Raw genomic sequence first — 15,501 nt, forward strand, 5'->3', positions numbered from 1 at the left:
AGAGTTAATTAGCAAAGGAAGTAAAAGCCCTTGAGCAATGCTTGAGTTTCAGAGTCGCTCTTGCGGGACTAGACAATGATATGGCGCACTTGATAAGCAACAAAAGCAGCGGGTGTGTGTGTGTGTGTGTGTGTGTGTGTGCCACTTACTTCAAGCTCACACTCGAACAGAGTATCATCCAGCAGCTTGACTTTGCAGTTCATGACCCTGGGGCGGCGAGATGTTTTCTGCTTCTTTGCCTCCTCCTCCTCCTCCTCCTCCTCCTCCGCCACTGCGTTCTCCTCCTGTTTCTCTTCCTCTTTTTCTCCTTCCTCCTTTACCTCTGTTTCTGCCGCACCTGCGTCTTCCGGCTTGGCCTCTTTCTCTACGTTCTCTTTTTCCTTCTCACATTCCTTGTCATTCTCTCCCTCCTCTCCCTTGGCCTTGTCCTCGTTTTTCTTTTCCTTCTTCTCTTTTTTCTCCTTTTTCTCTTTCTTCACTGCTTTCTCTTTTTTCTCTGCTTTCTCTTTTTTCTGTGGCTTCTCCTTCTCCGGCTTCTCCTTGTCTGCTTTCTCCTTCTTTTCCTTTTCCTTCTTCTCCTTCTTCTTCCCCTTCTCCCCCTTTTCTGCCTTGCCGGACTCCAGCTCGGCGTCTGTCTTCTGATCTGCTACAATTTGCTGGAGGAAAACAAATAAGTCAAAAATCCAAAGTTTATATTACTACAAAATTGATTTGCTGGAGGAAGACTAATTTGTACCTTTTTAGAACCAAGGTTCTACAGAATGATTCTTTTAGAGTTTTTGAAAGTTGGCCAACTTGATTGCCAATAACCAATAATTTTGTATGTGTAAAACATAAACAATAAAATAAATGCCATTTTGTACAGTCACTTATGATCCTTGCAGTGATTATAAAAAAATGGCAACCTTTTATTATTTTCATGGGGTCATTGGTTCCCCATTTTCCACAAGTTGATATGATTCTTTATAGTCTTAATGAAAAGTCTATAACATACTTTGGTTAAAATTTCTCAGTGGAATCTGAGAATGGCTTGATTTTAGAAAGGGGTCATGATTTATCAAGATATAAAAAAATAAATAAAAATGTCTTCTTTTGCATTCAACAGAAAAAGCAATTCATACAGGTTTGGAACAACATGAGGTTGAGTAAATTGCATTTTTGGATGATATATCCCTTTAAAACGCTTCGTATTCAAGAGAAAAGAGAGCAGAATAAATAATGAAATTCTAGCATAAGGGGGAAAAAAGCTGAAACATTTTGACAGCAGTCAGCAATGCCTAAAATACCAACCGTTCAGTATGAAAAGCCTCTCAGAAAGCTTTTAGTGAACTGTGCTGCTGGAGCAGATGAGAGCTGCACAGAGAAGGTTTTAACACGCAACCTTGAACCGTAACTCGACGTGTGAATGTGAGATGTGTGAAGCCCCACAGTTCAGTTGCTTTTGCACAGACATCCCTTGCTACATGCAAACAGTGAGAACATACAGTTGTCACCCTGAGGTCAAAACTGTCAGTAAGCCCACACACGGGATTGCTCTGACTTTTAAAAGTCTTAGAGATACTTTAATGTTTTGCTTCAGAAGACTTAATTTAGAAGTGTGGAACACTTTTGTCCCAAATGGTGACGGATAATTAGCGCTTTTTTAATGCAAACAAAATGGATAAACTTCAACAGGCTAGCATGTCAGCTGTGGTGATGCTAGGGCTGATTTATCAATATAAAAATATTCCTGCTTGTTGTCAAACTACTTCAAACCAACCAATAGCAGCAGGCGACTGAGTAACAACTAACCTCAAAACGACTGTTGTAACATATGTTTATCAAAATGTATCCAATACTTTTTGGATGCTCAGAAGTTATGGAAATTAAAACTGGAAATGCTTAAGGACTGTTGTGTTAGATAGCTTACATTTTTTACCACCATCTTTAAGTTTTTATGACAACGTTTAAATGCTTATATTTTATTGAGTAGAAACATAAGTATATCATTAAAATAGTTAATAGAAAAATGCTTATATGCAACTCAGATTTGAGTGATGATTGTTAAATAAATATGATTAATAACATGATTAGGGTTTTAATTTTCAGCTAAATGAAAACTTTAATTTCAGTTCCAGTAAAAAAATAAATGTCAGTGCATCACTACTTTTATGGTGCTTTTTGTCCTTTTCATATATTATATATCAGTGTTAATTTTGACAGGCATTTTACATTTAGTCTTAGTCTTTATCTTAATTCTTAATAGTTTTAGTCACATTTTAGCCATTTTAGTCTTTTATAGTTTTAGTCTAGTTTTAGTAGACGAAAGGTCATTGCAACTTTTAGCCATTACTTTTAGTCATTATTTTAGTCAAACTGCAGTTACCAACATTAATTTTGGTAGCTATTTTATATGAGGTCTTCAAAGTAAAATAATCATTAATTCTTCTCTCTTTAGACCAAATCAATTTAGGATTGAATTTGGAAAAACTTGAATAAATGATGACAATTTTCATGTTCATTTTTGTGTGAACTATCCCTTTAATAGTATAGTGAAAAGGGAGCAACATATACAAATTATAGTTGTTAATATATAATATAGATAATATATATAATTTAAATTTTTTTTAAAAAGAAGCATAAAACAAATATGAAAAAGATACAAATTAAACCCATTTTTTTTCTTTTTTAGATACAGTAGGTTTACTTAACGTGTACATTTATTTAAAACATATTTTGCTTGTTTACATTAATGACATGGATAGGTACTTAATAGGAATGCTGTCCCCTTAAAACGGAAGGCATACATGTATTACTGACACCGTTCAGTTATTTGGACTGCTGTGTGTGTATTTGGTCAATGAGAACTGATCGCGTGCAGTATTGCCTATGGAAACTGCAGAAGTGGAGCGCTAAATTAATCGACCATGAATTGTGACTCCCTGGAAAAAAAGGACGTCTGGTCACCGTATTCTTTTCCCCTTTCGTATGCTGAGGCCATTGTTTCAGATCGCTAGTTCGCATTTTGGTAGTCTATCTATCCACTGTGGCTACCATACCGAGACTAGATATGCGAACGCCCTTTATCCGATTGCAATCCAATGACAGGGGTGCACATTTTATGTCCGGTAGTCCTCAAAAAATATTATAGTCCCTTCTCGTCCTGTTTACGAAGAGGCTGCATAAATTTCACCCATCGACGCTCGTTAACGAATATTTTTTGTCCTCGTCTTCGTTGAAGAAATGAACACTGTTATATATACCCACAAATGTCTGTCAGAGTTGAATCTTAAATCTGGCTCTAGTTTTCATACCATCCTCTTTCTCACCTGGTTTTCAGCACTGCTGATTGAGTGCTGGTCTAGAGCAACATCACCCTCTATGCGCAGTTCCGGCTCGGGGTCTGCTATGGGAGCTTTGGGTTCTTCCTGGCTGCCCTTGTCCCGGGCCCTCTCTGTCTCCACCCCCTCACCGTCCGAGCACTGTGAGCGGCGCTTCAGGAAGGAGGAGAAGAGGCGGGAGAGGCTGCGGCCAGCGGAGGTACGCTGGCGTGGCTTCAGCTCCTGTTCCTCCTCCGAGCCCCTGGGGGGCGGCGAGGTGCCAGAGGGGTTGTCCTGAGCGGTGTCAGCGGGGCCTGGCTCCTGTGCAGCAGGGTCCTCCTCTTCCTGCTGCTGCTCACACACCTGCTTCTTATGAACGCTCTCCGCCTCGTCTGTGGTCATGGCAGTCGCTGCAGGAAGAGATGGTTCGGGTTATTTTACAGCACTGTTGAAAGTAGTATTTTAAAAGTGTCCGTATACCACACTATTTCCAGTGGATTTTCAAAGTATGTCTCGGTCAATATGCACTTGAAAATGTGCAACAGGAAGTAAGTGCACTGAAATTTAGGGCTGGGTATCGATTCAGATGTCAAGCTCTTAATTATATTTGATTCTCAATTTTTTTATTACATTCAGTGAATATCGTTTTAATACAAATGCTATTGATATTTCAAAAAAATTTAAACATCAGTTTACAAATGGTGAATTAATAAAAAAAAAAAAAAATTGAGAACCACAGGCCAGTATTTTAAACCTATTATTTTTTTGTATAGGCTCCTTTTTTGAGCAACAATAGGACCCTATAAAAAATTTTTGTCATTTTTTTCTGGTAATCAAATGAAGGCATAAAACATTAAATTAATTCATCCTAATCAAATGAAAATTAAAACCTTTTATTTTGTGGCAAATAGGGCTGGGACAACGCGTCGAGGTCATCGATGACGTCGACGCAAAAAATACGTAGACGCAAAATATGCGCATCGATTCGTCAACCTGTTTTTATTTCTCTAAAAAACGTTTGCAAAACGTTTACCTTATGTGCGCTGAATATATGCGATGGCCGGATCAACATTCTGTCCAACGTTATATAACCAATCCAGGGGTTTTTCTGCATTGATCTTTTTTTTGGCGGCTGTCAAAGCCTTATTTGATCGGTGAGTGACAGTGACAGGGCGCGTACGAGAGAGAGCCCCGGCTGCGCGCGCACTCACAGTCTTCAAACAACACGAGGGCTTCTTGCTCTCTCCCTCCCTTGTGCATATTAGAAAAAGGGCGGAACACCAAAGTTTCACGTGGAGCATTCAGAGATTTTTTTTCTCCATGACAGGCTGCTGGCTCCCACTGTTAATTTTTTTTTTTTTTGTAAAAGCACTCTCTGTATTAGCTTAAAGCCCTCAAGTTTACATTTACATACTGTATTCTTTCAATTGCTCTAAACAAGTATTTTGGGTGACCTTTTTTATTGAATACTAGACATCAAGTTGTTGTTATTTTCATCTGAAAGAACTTCTTTTTTCAGTAAGCTAGGCCCTATGTGTTCAGTAAGCTTGTTTCAGTAAGCTATGTGTTTTCAAGGTTTCAAGGTTTTATTGAATGCTATCTCTATACAAGTGCAAAGTAATGCATTCTTAGTCAGTCTTTTATTTTGTAATTTTAAGAGCAATAAACATATGTTGCAATGTTAAGCAATTGATGTTTTTTTCATTCAGATATGTAAATCAACATGTATAAATTGTTAGTAGTCAATTAATGGGGAGATAATCGAAATCAAATCGGTCTGAAAAATTAATCGTTAGATTAATCGATGCATTGAAAAAATAATCGCTAGATTAATCGTTTAAAAAATAATAGTTTATCCCAGCCCTAGTGGCAAATAAAGTGCTGCACAACAGAGGTTTACTGTTAAAATAAAAAAACAAATGTGATTATTCCTTTAAAAATTTTATTTTGACGGGTTGCCGTGAGGAACTTGCAGCTGCTGTGTATGTGATATGACGGTTGTTTCCTCAAATTAAACGGTAAAATGCTAATGAAGTGACTCTCAGAGCAGCTGGAGATGATATTAGTGTATTCGTATCATCATAGTGAGACAGCGCAGCTGAAAACATCGCGAGCGTCGTCCACGATTTAGTATGTAAGTTACGTTAGTATCTGCCATTCATTAATTGATTGCAGAAATCATGGCGCCTTATGCGTCAAATGCTTCTGCAGATTTTTCGTTTTCCTATAGCATTTCCCCTGAGCATTGCGAATATGGCTTTGTTCTTGGTTCTCATCGACAGTATCTCTGCCATGATAAGCGCTGAATGAATGACAGGCTTTCTGTTGTAACATCGCGCAAGGTAAATAAGAGTGACATCTAGTGGAGAAGAGTAATGATAAGATTCATGTTAATCAGATCTTGTTTTAAATGTAGGCTGAAATAAATACCCTAAAATATTGATTGGTGGCTTTTGGGAATCGATATCGAATCAACGTCATAAAAAAAAGAAAAAATTCTAAAAAACGTTTGGTTTTTTTGCCCAGCCCTGGTGAAATTGCTGTTTATTGTGCTGCACCAGCAGATATAGGGTTAATGCGAGAGAGACGAGTGAGTTATCAGGCTGCTGCTCCTGTGATACAGCTGTTCTGATTAATAGTTAAGACACAGTGTCTTTTGTCTGCCGTTCTTCAAAAATTACAGTAGACATATATTGGTTTACAAACTATCAGCATTCGTCTAACATATCCCCCATTATTGTTTTAAATGTTCACAGTTTAGCAGCTAAACTTTAGCTGTGGGCGAAATTCGCTTGCATAAGTGTTTTTATATTTTATGTCTTTATTATAAGAATGGATTGGAGCACTATATTATTGTTTTATGTAAAGCTGCTTTGTCAATGGTAGCACTGGCTAACTGGCTCAAGGACTCCTCTCTGAGAAAATTACAATATTTTCTGACCTCAGTCCTCAGATGTAGGGCTGTGTGTTGCCAAGAATCTGGCGATACGATACATATCAGAATGCAGGGGTTGCAATACGATATGTTGCGATACAATGCGATAGTGTATGTAGAGCGATATATTGGGATATTTCTTATTTTAGGAATAGTATATATTTTAAGGAAAGCTGTCATTAAGAACAGCACCATATGCAAACCTTAGCATAAATAAATAAATAAAAATTGTTTAACCAGCATAGTAAGATCTGCATTTGCAATAATTAGTCCCAGTAACATTCAACATTATTGAACCACTTTTCGTGCAGTTTGAGTAAAGGGGGATAAAATAAAATATAAAAACAATAAAGGCATAATCTGAAAAACCAAGCCTTATAATGCATTATAAAGAATAATATTCTGAATATATTACAGTTGGTTTGATACCTTTATCTCAAAAGGTGTCAGAGTTTAATTAATTTAAGTGGTTACAGTATATAAAACATTAGAAAAATATGGATTCAGTACTGTAAAAACACTAAACGCATAATCTAAAGAACTAAGCCTTGTGCATTATACTGAATAATATTCTGTATATTTTAAAGCTGGTTTGATACCTTTAGATCAAATGGTGTTGTCGTTTAATGGATTTATATTATTGCATACATTAAAAGTTGTACAATTATTATAAAACGGTAATACATTTTATTAACTTTGTGCAATAACAGGGATGTTTTTCTGAACATTTTAATATTGGTTTTATATTATAATGTCACATAGTTAAATTGTTTAATTAATTTAAATGGTTAATTTAAAAAAAGTGAGTGATTTACATGTTAAGTCAATGTAAAAATGCGAATAGACATCCTGCAGCGCAATTAATGTGAATGAGGCGGCGCGAAACAACAATGGAGTAATTATATTTTATGTTTAACCACAAAAGAGACATCAGAGCCAGCGGCAAATGTCAGAATGACTAACCGAGTCGAGACTGCACTCGTCAGTAACATGAACACTGAGCTCCCACTGATTGCATGGAGCGAAATCGATTATCCGAATAAATGGTGGTTGAAATCACAATGCTGCATGAACTCAACTGGCAAAAGCCCATCCCATGACACAAATTCACGTCTGTTGCAGGGTTGGAAATTAACTTTTTTGTCCACCGGCCACTGTGGCTGGTGGATTTCAAAATCTACCAGCCACTCAATGTTTTTACCAGCCACTTTCTTGTTTTTAACCAACAATGTGTAACTTCATGTGAAAATTAATACTACAAGATCTACAATACTTAAGCAGTTTATTTAATCTCAAGTATGAAATACTGACATTTTCTCTTTTAGTGATGCTCAAAAATGCTGCCTATCTAGGCAGCTTACTAGGTTTTGAAACAGCCAACTCTTGCTGAAGTAGCTCATTCTCTCAACTCCGTAGCCCAACCGGATGATACACTGCACTCAACTTTTTTAATGCACAGAAACGTTTTTAAGACATTCTAAACAGTTTTTGTATGCATTAATAATGTTGTATTTAATTCCAAAGCAAAGGATTCACCAGTATTTGTATGTGTAAGTGTATTTTTTTTTTTTTTTTTTTTGTGGTTGAGGGAACACTTGGGGAAAAGTCCCCTGTTCAACACTGTATCACTGAAAGAAATCTCGGCTTGCAAACTTTAACGCCGTCGACAAATGAACTGACGCCGTTTTTAATACATCGTTTTTACATACAAAAATGAACAGCGTAACAACTTACTAGCCACAGAGCTAACTTCTGAAAAAGTACTTGAACACTGGAAATAAAATGCATCCCCCGGACAGCAGTTATTAGACACGTGACCGATAATACTGTTTGTTAGTTTGCTTATTATGCCGTTAAAAACAATAAGATAAACACAAACTGTCCATATAATCTAAAATGTTGCACAATGCTTGAGGAAAATGAACTTACCGGGGTTTGACAGAGACGTGACAGTATGTGGAAACTTGTGCGCGATAACAAATTAAACTCTTCACGCGATCTTGTATATCATGAGCATGTAATATAAAACGTACTGTAAATAACCAACAAATATATCACTCCGCCAGCGGCACTAACTTCAGCTGCAAACACTGTACTGGAAACAACGCCACCGTTTCGAGCCCGGTTTACACCGCCTTTCTCCACGGAGCTGCTTCAGATGATATTACACTTTATTGAGTGTTGTACACACACCAGGGATAAAAATTAACTTTTTTGTCCACCGGCCGGGTGAAATCGTATGCTATTTTTATTTACCCGCCACGGTAGCTGGTAGGTGAAGCGAGTTTACCTGCCACAAAAACAAAATCATCCGCATTTGGCTGGTGGCGGGTGCTAATTTCCATCCCTGGTCTGTTGTGAACTGAGTTTCACGCACAGATGAAGCGAATAAACTCAAAATGTTCAAGCGTCCAATTACGCGCGAACAAGACCCTGCACTGCTGCCTCTTCAGGACCCTAACCCTGACTGTGATTCCAATTGCCTATATGGTTACTCAGACCCTGTACTTGACATGTTCATTACAGCTCATCAGAGACGTACTGATGTCCGATGAATGAGTGTCTCAGTGAATCATTTAAATGTTGGACTGTTCTGTTCAACCCACAAAGCTGTCAGTTAACTTTTTTCAATCTAGGTGTAAGAGAAACTGAGCACTGCCACACAACGGCAGCCCTCTGTGCATCTCCACTGAACCCTGAAGAGTGTTAACAACACAAAAACAACTGAATGAACCTCACACTCGTATGTGCCTTTAAATAATGCAACAGTCTATTTTGAAATAATCATTCAAGCCATATCCAATTATGACAAGCTCATATGTTTAGTGTTAAATCTAATTACACAGAGATCACATACAAACCACTTCGGTAAAGATGTTTGTGAGCCAGCCTACCCTAAGGCTGATGACATCACAGCAGATTTACACACTAAAGCATTATGGGTATTGCCTGAGGTCAGCTGTGTCAGCGTGCACTCACACATGCAGCGACGAGGCTTGAGCTTACCAGTTGACGGTAACCATGTTATTCAAATCATGAAATATCGACATTGTATTAATTTAAGGTGTGACGATATACTGGTACTGACGATAACCACAATATTGAAAATGAACAGGACACTTATGATAACACGACACGCAAATAACCTACCTACCATAAACTATAGGTTAAAGAGATTAAAATACGGGTACGCAAGTTAACAGGTTAAAGTATCAGTTTTGATGTTAATATTTATTCATCATACCGTTGAACTTGACAGTATTTTGTCTCGTTATTTTATAGGGAGCTTCAAAGAAGATAGAGAAAGCCAGAGTGTCAGGCCAGCTGTGACCTGAAGAAGAAGAAGTGAAAATGCATGTGTCCTGTGTTTACCAGTATCCTTATGTTCATTGGGTAAAAAGAAAAAAACTAAATGAACAAAGTAAAATTAATGTGGCTGATTTCCCAAGTTTTTTTATAGATATTGTGATATAACGATAAATTGCAAATTCTTTTTGCCGCAATAACCGTGGTGTGAAAAATATAATATTGTGACAGCCCTAATTCCATACTATGACAACTACAGAGCACATAGTGATGGAAAAAATATATTTCATTGCTTTTGTGTTCTCTTCCATGAAGGTTGTGTCCTTTGAGAAATTTTTCTGTTTTCTTGCTAAACTTTTGAAACCTTTCGCAAAACTGATCAAGAAAATAATAATTTAACATCCTATTGTTACAATATTACAATGTTGGCACTCCCACCAGCTCCATTCTCTACGACTTTTGGCCCCACCCTGCTGGCTACAAAATGTGAGACTTTATTTCAGTGCTTTTGATATTTCAATACTTTTGAAAGTGAACAAAAGTAACAGGTACCAGCTTTCTTTAAGTACCGGTGGTACAGAGCCCCCGGTCAACCCGGTTCTGGACGCATACAGCGATATGATTTCCTGGACGCAGAAAACACGGACGGAATCTCAAAATCGAGTCATGAAAATGAAACGTACATGTTAATATGGACAGTCACGGTATTGGTCAAAGTTAGCATAAATTGATCAAATCAAATCTCTACATGGACCAGTATCTGTAAAAGTTGGTTAAAATATGAATCCTGCATGTTGTGCGCATCTCTGTGTGATTGGATGAATGTTTTGTTTACTACATAGACTGAAGCGCGTGACGCTTGCAGTAATTTCAGCATCTGTCGTCTCAATAAGGACACAAACACATTAACAACATCACCAGAACTGTTCTGAGTCACTTCACAAGCATTTTACCGTTTCATTTGAGTAAAACCAGTGTCACTTTAAAGGTATTCACGGCAACCCGTCGAAATAAGTTCATTTTTACATAAAGGCATTGTGCTAGAAATATTATTATTATTTAGTAGAATGTATGTGATACTGCTACTACTGTGGAAAAAATTTATAAAACTTTTTAAAGAAATAAATCACACAATATTTCTTCCATGTTTTAATTTTAATAGCAAATCCCTTTTATTTATCAAAAAATTAAATGTGTTTAAATTTCATTAATTAAAAGACAAATTAAATTTAAGATGTAACTTGTTTACTGTTTTTCATAATTATATTACTTGTAGAAAAACTTTAAAAACAATTGTAAATAAATATAAAGAATGGCATTGGTTTTATTTTTAGTGCTAAAAAGTGTTTTTTTTTTTATTAGCATATTTTTGTGTTTTGCTTTGGTACCGAAATTGGTACCGAGAACCGTGGATTTTCACTGGTATCGGTACCGAATACTGAAATTTTGGTACCGTGACAACACTAGTCAGCGAATATAAAATGTTTTTTAAACCAATGCAAGGTTTGCGGGCAAATGCAAATGAACACAAAGTTTCTCAGGGAAACACATTACTATTACATAACATTTACACTGCAAACTTTTTGTGAGCCAACGTAAATGTTTTGTAAGTGAATGTAAAGTTTATGAATGCAAAAGTTTAATTGTTGGCTGATCATAAAGGTACGGTCACATTAGCAAAATCAGAGCAAGTGGAAAAAAGGTCTGCTGTATTCTTCTTAATAGCATAGCTATGAAATAACCACCACTCACACAGAAGTCACTTTCAATCCAAGCTGGGGTTTTTTTTTACTAAATGCAATGAATTAATTTGACCAACCTGAAAATGCATTTTTAAGGCCAAAATCCAGTCAATGTGTCATGTGAGGGTGAAATATTTTCCTATGCGGATTTCACATGAGGTTCAAGTTGGTCAAGTGAATTTGTCAAGCTGACCAACAGAAATCTGCTTGGTTTGAAAGTGACTTCTGTGTTTCATATCTCACTACACTACTGGAACTTTTTTTCCTCATGAAAAACGCTAATATGGCCGCACCTTAACTACTATATTATACAAGAATCTCATTATATTTTGCTGGTGTGTCCTTTCTGTACACATCAACCTCGCCCTGGAAAAACACAAGAAGCTGATCACACGGCTTCACCTAAATTACATCAAAGGAGAATCACTGCGACTACAAAGAACATGATCTCACCGAACATGTTCTCATGCTGTTCTGATGTCCCCTACAGATTCAGACTAAACTGAGGGACTTCCTCATGTCTCCTGACTCAACGCATCATCCGTCCCATCCTCCAAACTATCTCTGCATTGTCCCCTCTATCCTCCACCTGTACAAAAGCTAAAAAAAAGTCCCTCCTCCATGCTGATATTGCATTGAAATTTGGGTCTGTGTCCCGTCATTTCAACTAGGCCAACTTCAACACTATTTTTGCTTTATTTTTACCTAGATTAATGGAGATGACAATTAATAAAATGATTGATTATTAAGCTATCATTCTAGTTTACAGCACACAGACAAGTAAATGAATACAGGCTCAAATAGCTCCCTGTTTAATCATCTTGTCCACACACACACACAGGTCTGCTACTCAGCCGTCGTTCTTTCCCATTCACTAGCAAAGTAATTACAAGCCTGTCTCTTGAGGACAGACTGGACTAAAAAAGTCTATCCCATTCATGCAGAACGGCTGCTTCTGTTTGAGTCATAATGTTTATTTTAACTAATCTGGCACTAAGATGCATTTAACCTCCCTCTCACAACAAATATCACATTATTCTCAATATATCATCAGGTCAAGTAACTTTCCCTGTCATTGAATGTGTGTGAGTCAGGTTTTGAAATGTCCCCACAAGCACAGTACAGTTTAAAATCACTCACATCATGTGGATGAGCCAACAGTCCTCATGAGGAAAACACAAAGAGTTGTGGCATGAAACTCTAGATGGTGCAGTCTGATAGGTCTAGCTCAATCTGACATAATGACATCATTTTTACACGGCACAGCTGATTGGTCTTCTCCTGTATCTGTAGCCAATGAGCTTGTTGCTCAACATTCAAATATATGACTAGTGCTTGCTTTAGCAGTTTTAGCATGCTTTAGAAACCCTCCACCTTCCCCAGCTCCATCTGTATAGATCTGCTATGGGGTGAACATGTATGCTATATGGTAGGGCTGGGAAATTAATCGAAGAACAGTCTCGATTTTGACCTCCAATGATTATGAAAATACAATTATAAAGATAAAATGAATAGTGCCCCCTATATCGCCCCCCTTAAAAGCGGTGTACTTTCATTCCTCAATAAAAGGCCAATTTCCCATGCAAATCAGTAAAGTGTGAAGTGACTTTTATTAAAAGATTTTTTTGTATCCTTCATAAAAACAGCAACATTTTGTACAAAAAGAAATTCATGTTTTTGTTGTATCATGTTCAAAGATGACGTCCGGATCGTTAATCAGAACATAGATGGAGTCAATCACTTCCATCAACACCCCCAAAACTTTAGAGCGCTACATCTGTTTACATATGCAATTGCTTTTTCTGATTCTTTTTTGATCCAGACATTCAGTACTCTTTCAGAAGAAGTGTAATAGCGGCTCCTATCATATAACACTGAAAACACGCAAAAACAGATGGAAAATTCTGTCAATGGCAGGGAAAGGGTTAATGAGCAAACTAGGAAAGACAAAATATAAAATTGCAGAAAGGTCTGTGTGAATACTACGCAATAAAATACTCCATCTCAACAGAGTGGATACTTATATACAAAATACTACACTTCTCATTCTGAAATGAAACCAAACAGGAATTGAACTTCTCAACTTCTCCATTTATCTACTTAAAGTCCTTAACAACCAAGATCCCCACCCAGCATCTGCTCAACTAAACCATTCAGCTGCAAACAGTCTGATTTTCAGTGCCTTTCTACTTTGCCGAAGATTTTCACTTTAAAGAATTTAATTTACCTGCACGCACGTTTACAACAGTAGACACTGACCCTACAGCAAACGCACACACACACACACACACACATCTGTGAAACTCTCAGAACCGGCCAATGTTTCCACTGAGCTAAGAGTCAAACAATGATACACACTGCAACCTGCTCACAAACACACAGAGCGTGACGGTCTGTGTTCACAACTGGAAACATTGAAACCGTTACTAGTTGAAAACATGATATTTGTAAGTAAAACAGGGTCATTCCATGTCAAATCAAACTAATTTCATAATTATATTTATTATGATGAAAGAGAAGCATAATGTAGTAGTAAAGCACTATTTTGTAGACTGATGGCAGCATCATCATTTAATTGTTACACAGAGACCAGTACTTTAAGTTTATTAGTAAAATCTGTTGACTTCAGCAATCTCTCTTCTTTGTACGCCAAAGGTGACAGGGTTAGTATCAGTTGTGTGCATAGTGACCAACATTTGGTTTTAGAAAAGTGCAGCAGTTTTCTCCTGTAGTCACATTTAAATCCCAGTATATCTAGAAGAGGAACAATATAAGGCCTTAAAAGTTAAGATACCAAAACAAAACTTTAAATCTAAAAGGATTTTAAGATTATATTAAATAGTTCTTGAGTTACAGCCATGCATTGCAAACTTCAGGGTAAAATTAAGTGTTTTTCTAATTTTTGAATTATCTCTGTTGGAACATAATGCAACAAAGATTGCTAAAGTCAACAGATTTTACTAAAAGACCCAATATCTGTCTGTAAATAAACAATGCTGCCATCTTTCTAAAGTCATTTTTACCCAAATTGACTGCAAATCTAGATTACTCACTAAATAAATATCCATGACTTTTAATATTTTGACTTTTTTCTTCATTTGTGTATTACTTTCACCAAAAAAATATAAAAGCAACAATTTTACTTGTTGGGTTGACCCGGAATGACCCTGTAATTTTATTTGAGATGAATGGTAAATAAAAAGTGGCTAGAGTCTGTCTGTGTGTAATGTGGTTCCTGTCAACTGAACACAACTGTGGGTGCTTCCAGTCTAAATAACTTGCTTGATAATGATGGGAGTGATCTAGTTTTGTTTTGCGTCAGCTCCTGATTTGAGACCAGCAGGTGCAGAGCCCATTTTCCCGTCCCAGAACTGTCTTGTATTCTGCGCTGTGTCTGTGGGAAAGGGCTATAATTCAGTCCATCTCATTTTGTTGGCCCGGAGGAACAGGTGAGCAGGGTGTGTGGATGTCTGGAAGCTTCCTGTTAGACCCGTCTGTTATTACAGCAAACAAACACAAGCCTCTTTTCCCCACAGGCTGTCCAATATCTCAACCAAATCCACGTCATCCTTTCTACAGGCGCTGTCACACTGCTAATATCCTGTTCACTGCCAGTATGAGAACTGTCTACATGCATTTGTGTTTTACAATGCTTTTGTAGGGCCGTTATTAATGGTGCGGGGTGGAGGAAGGAGGGGCCGAGGGCGTGACGGCATGGATTTACTGACACAATGACTGAAACAAACACACAGAACTGAGACAGAGACGCATTAGACATGCTGAAGTCCTGAACCCTGCCTGATCATCAGACAACACCAACGCTGAGCTCATCGGGACATCAGTCAGCCACCAGACAAAATCAACAACAACAAAACTGCCAAAAGTTCAAATAACAAGTAATAAAAAAAATTGGATTATACAAATAGAAACATGAATGTACACAATAAAAAAGACATACAAATAAATAAATAAATAAACCAGTGACAGAAGAAAAAAATGTAAGGGGTAGGTTTAGAAGTTTGGGATACAGTTTCTACAGTATAAAACCCATTAAACCTATGGAATGTGCCCATAATTAAAGGAATATTGAGTGGTGTGTGTGTGTGTGTGTGTGTGTGTGTGTGTGTGTGTGTGTGTGTGTGTGTGTGTGTGTGTGTGTGTGTGTGTGTGTGTACCTTCTTAACCATATTTTGGGGACAAATTATTACCCAGAAGTGAG

General features: G+C 37.3%; 1 protein-coding gene across 10 annotated transcripts in view; it reads right to left on the bottom strand.

Annotated features, from left to right (window-relative positions):
- Window positions 1–15,501, bottom strand: part of LOC132145663 (protein 4.1-like) — a 72,584-nt gene that overhangs the window by 43,577 nt on the left and 13,506 nt on the right. For all 10 annotated transcript variants that reach the window (XM_059556838.1, XM_059556843.1, XM_059556841.1 and 7 more), the window contains exons 2-3: window positions 3,309–3,709; window positions 150–656 (exon numbers count right to left, since the gene is read on the bottom strand). In XM_059556838.1, the coding sequence (XP_059412821.1) occupies window positions 150–656; window positions 3,309–3,701 (900 nt within the window). In that variant the 5' untranslated portion in view covers window positions 3,702–3,709. The remainder of the gene's footprint in view (window positions 1–149; window positions 657–3,308; window positions 3,710–15,501) is intronic.

Source organism: Carassius carassius, chromosome 8, assembly GCF_963082965.1.
Source record: "Carassius carassius chromosome 8, fCarCar2.1, whole genome shotgun sequence".
Classification (NCBI taxonomy): domain Eukaryota; kingdom Metazoa; phylum Chordata; class Actinopteri; order Cypriniformes; family Cyprinidae; genus Carassius; species Carassius carassius.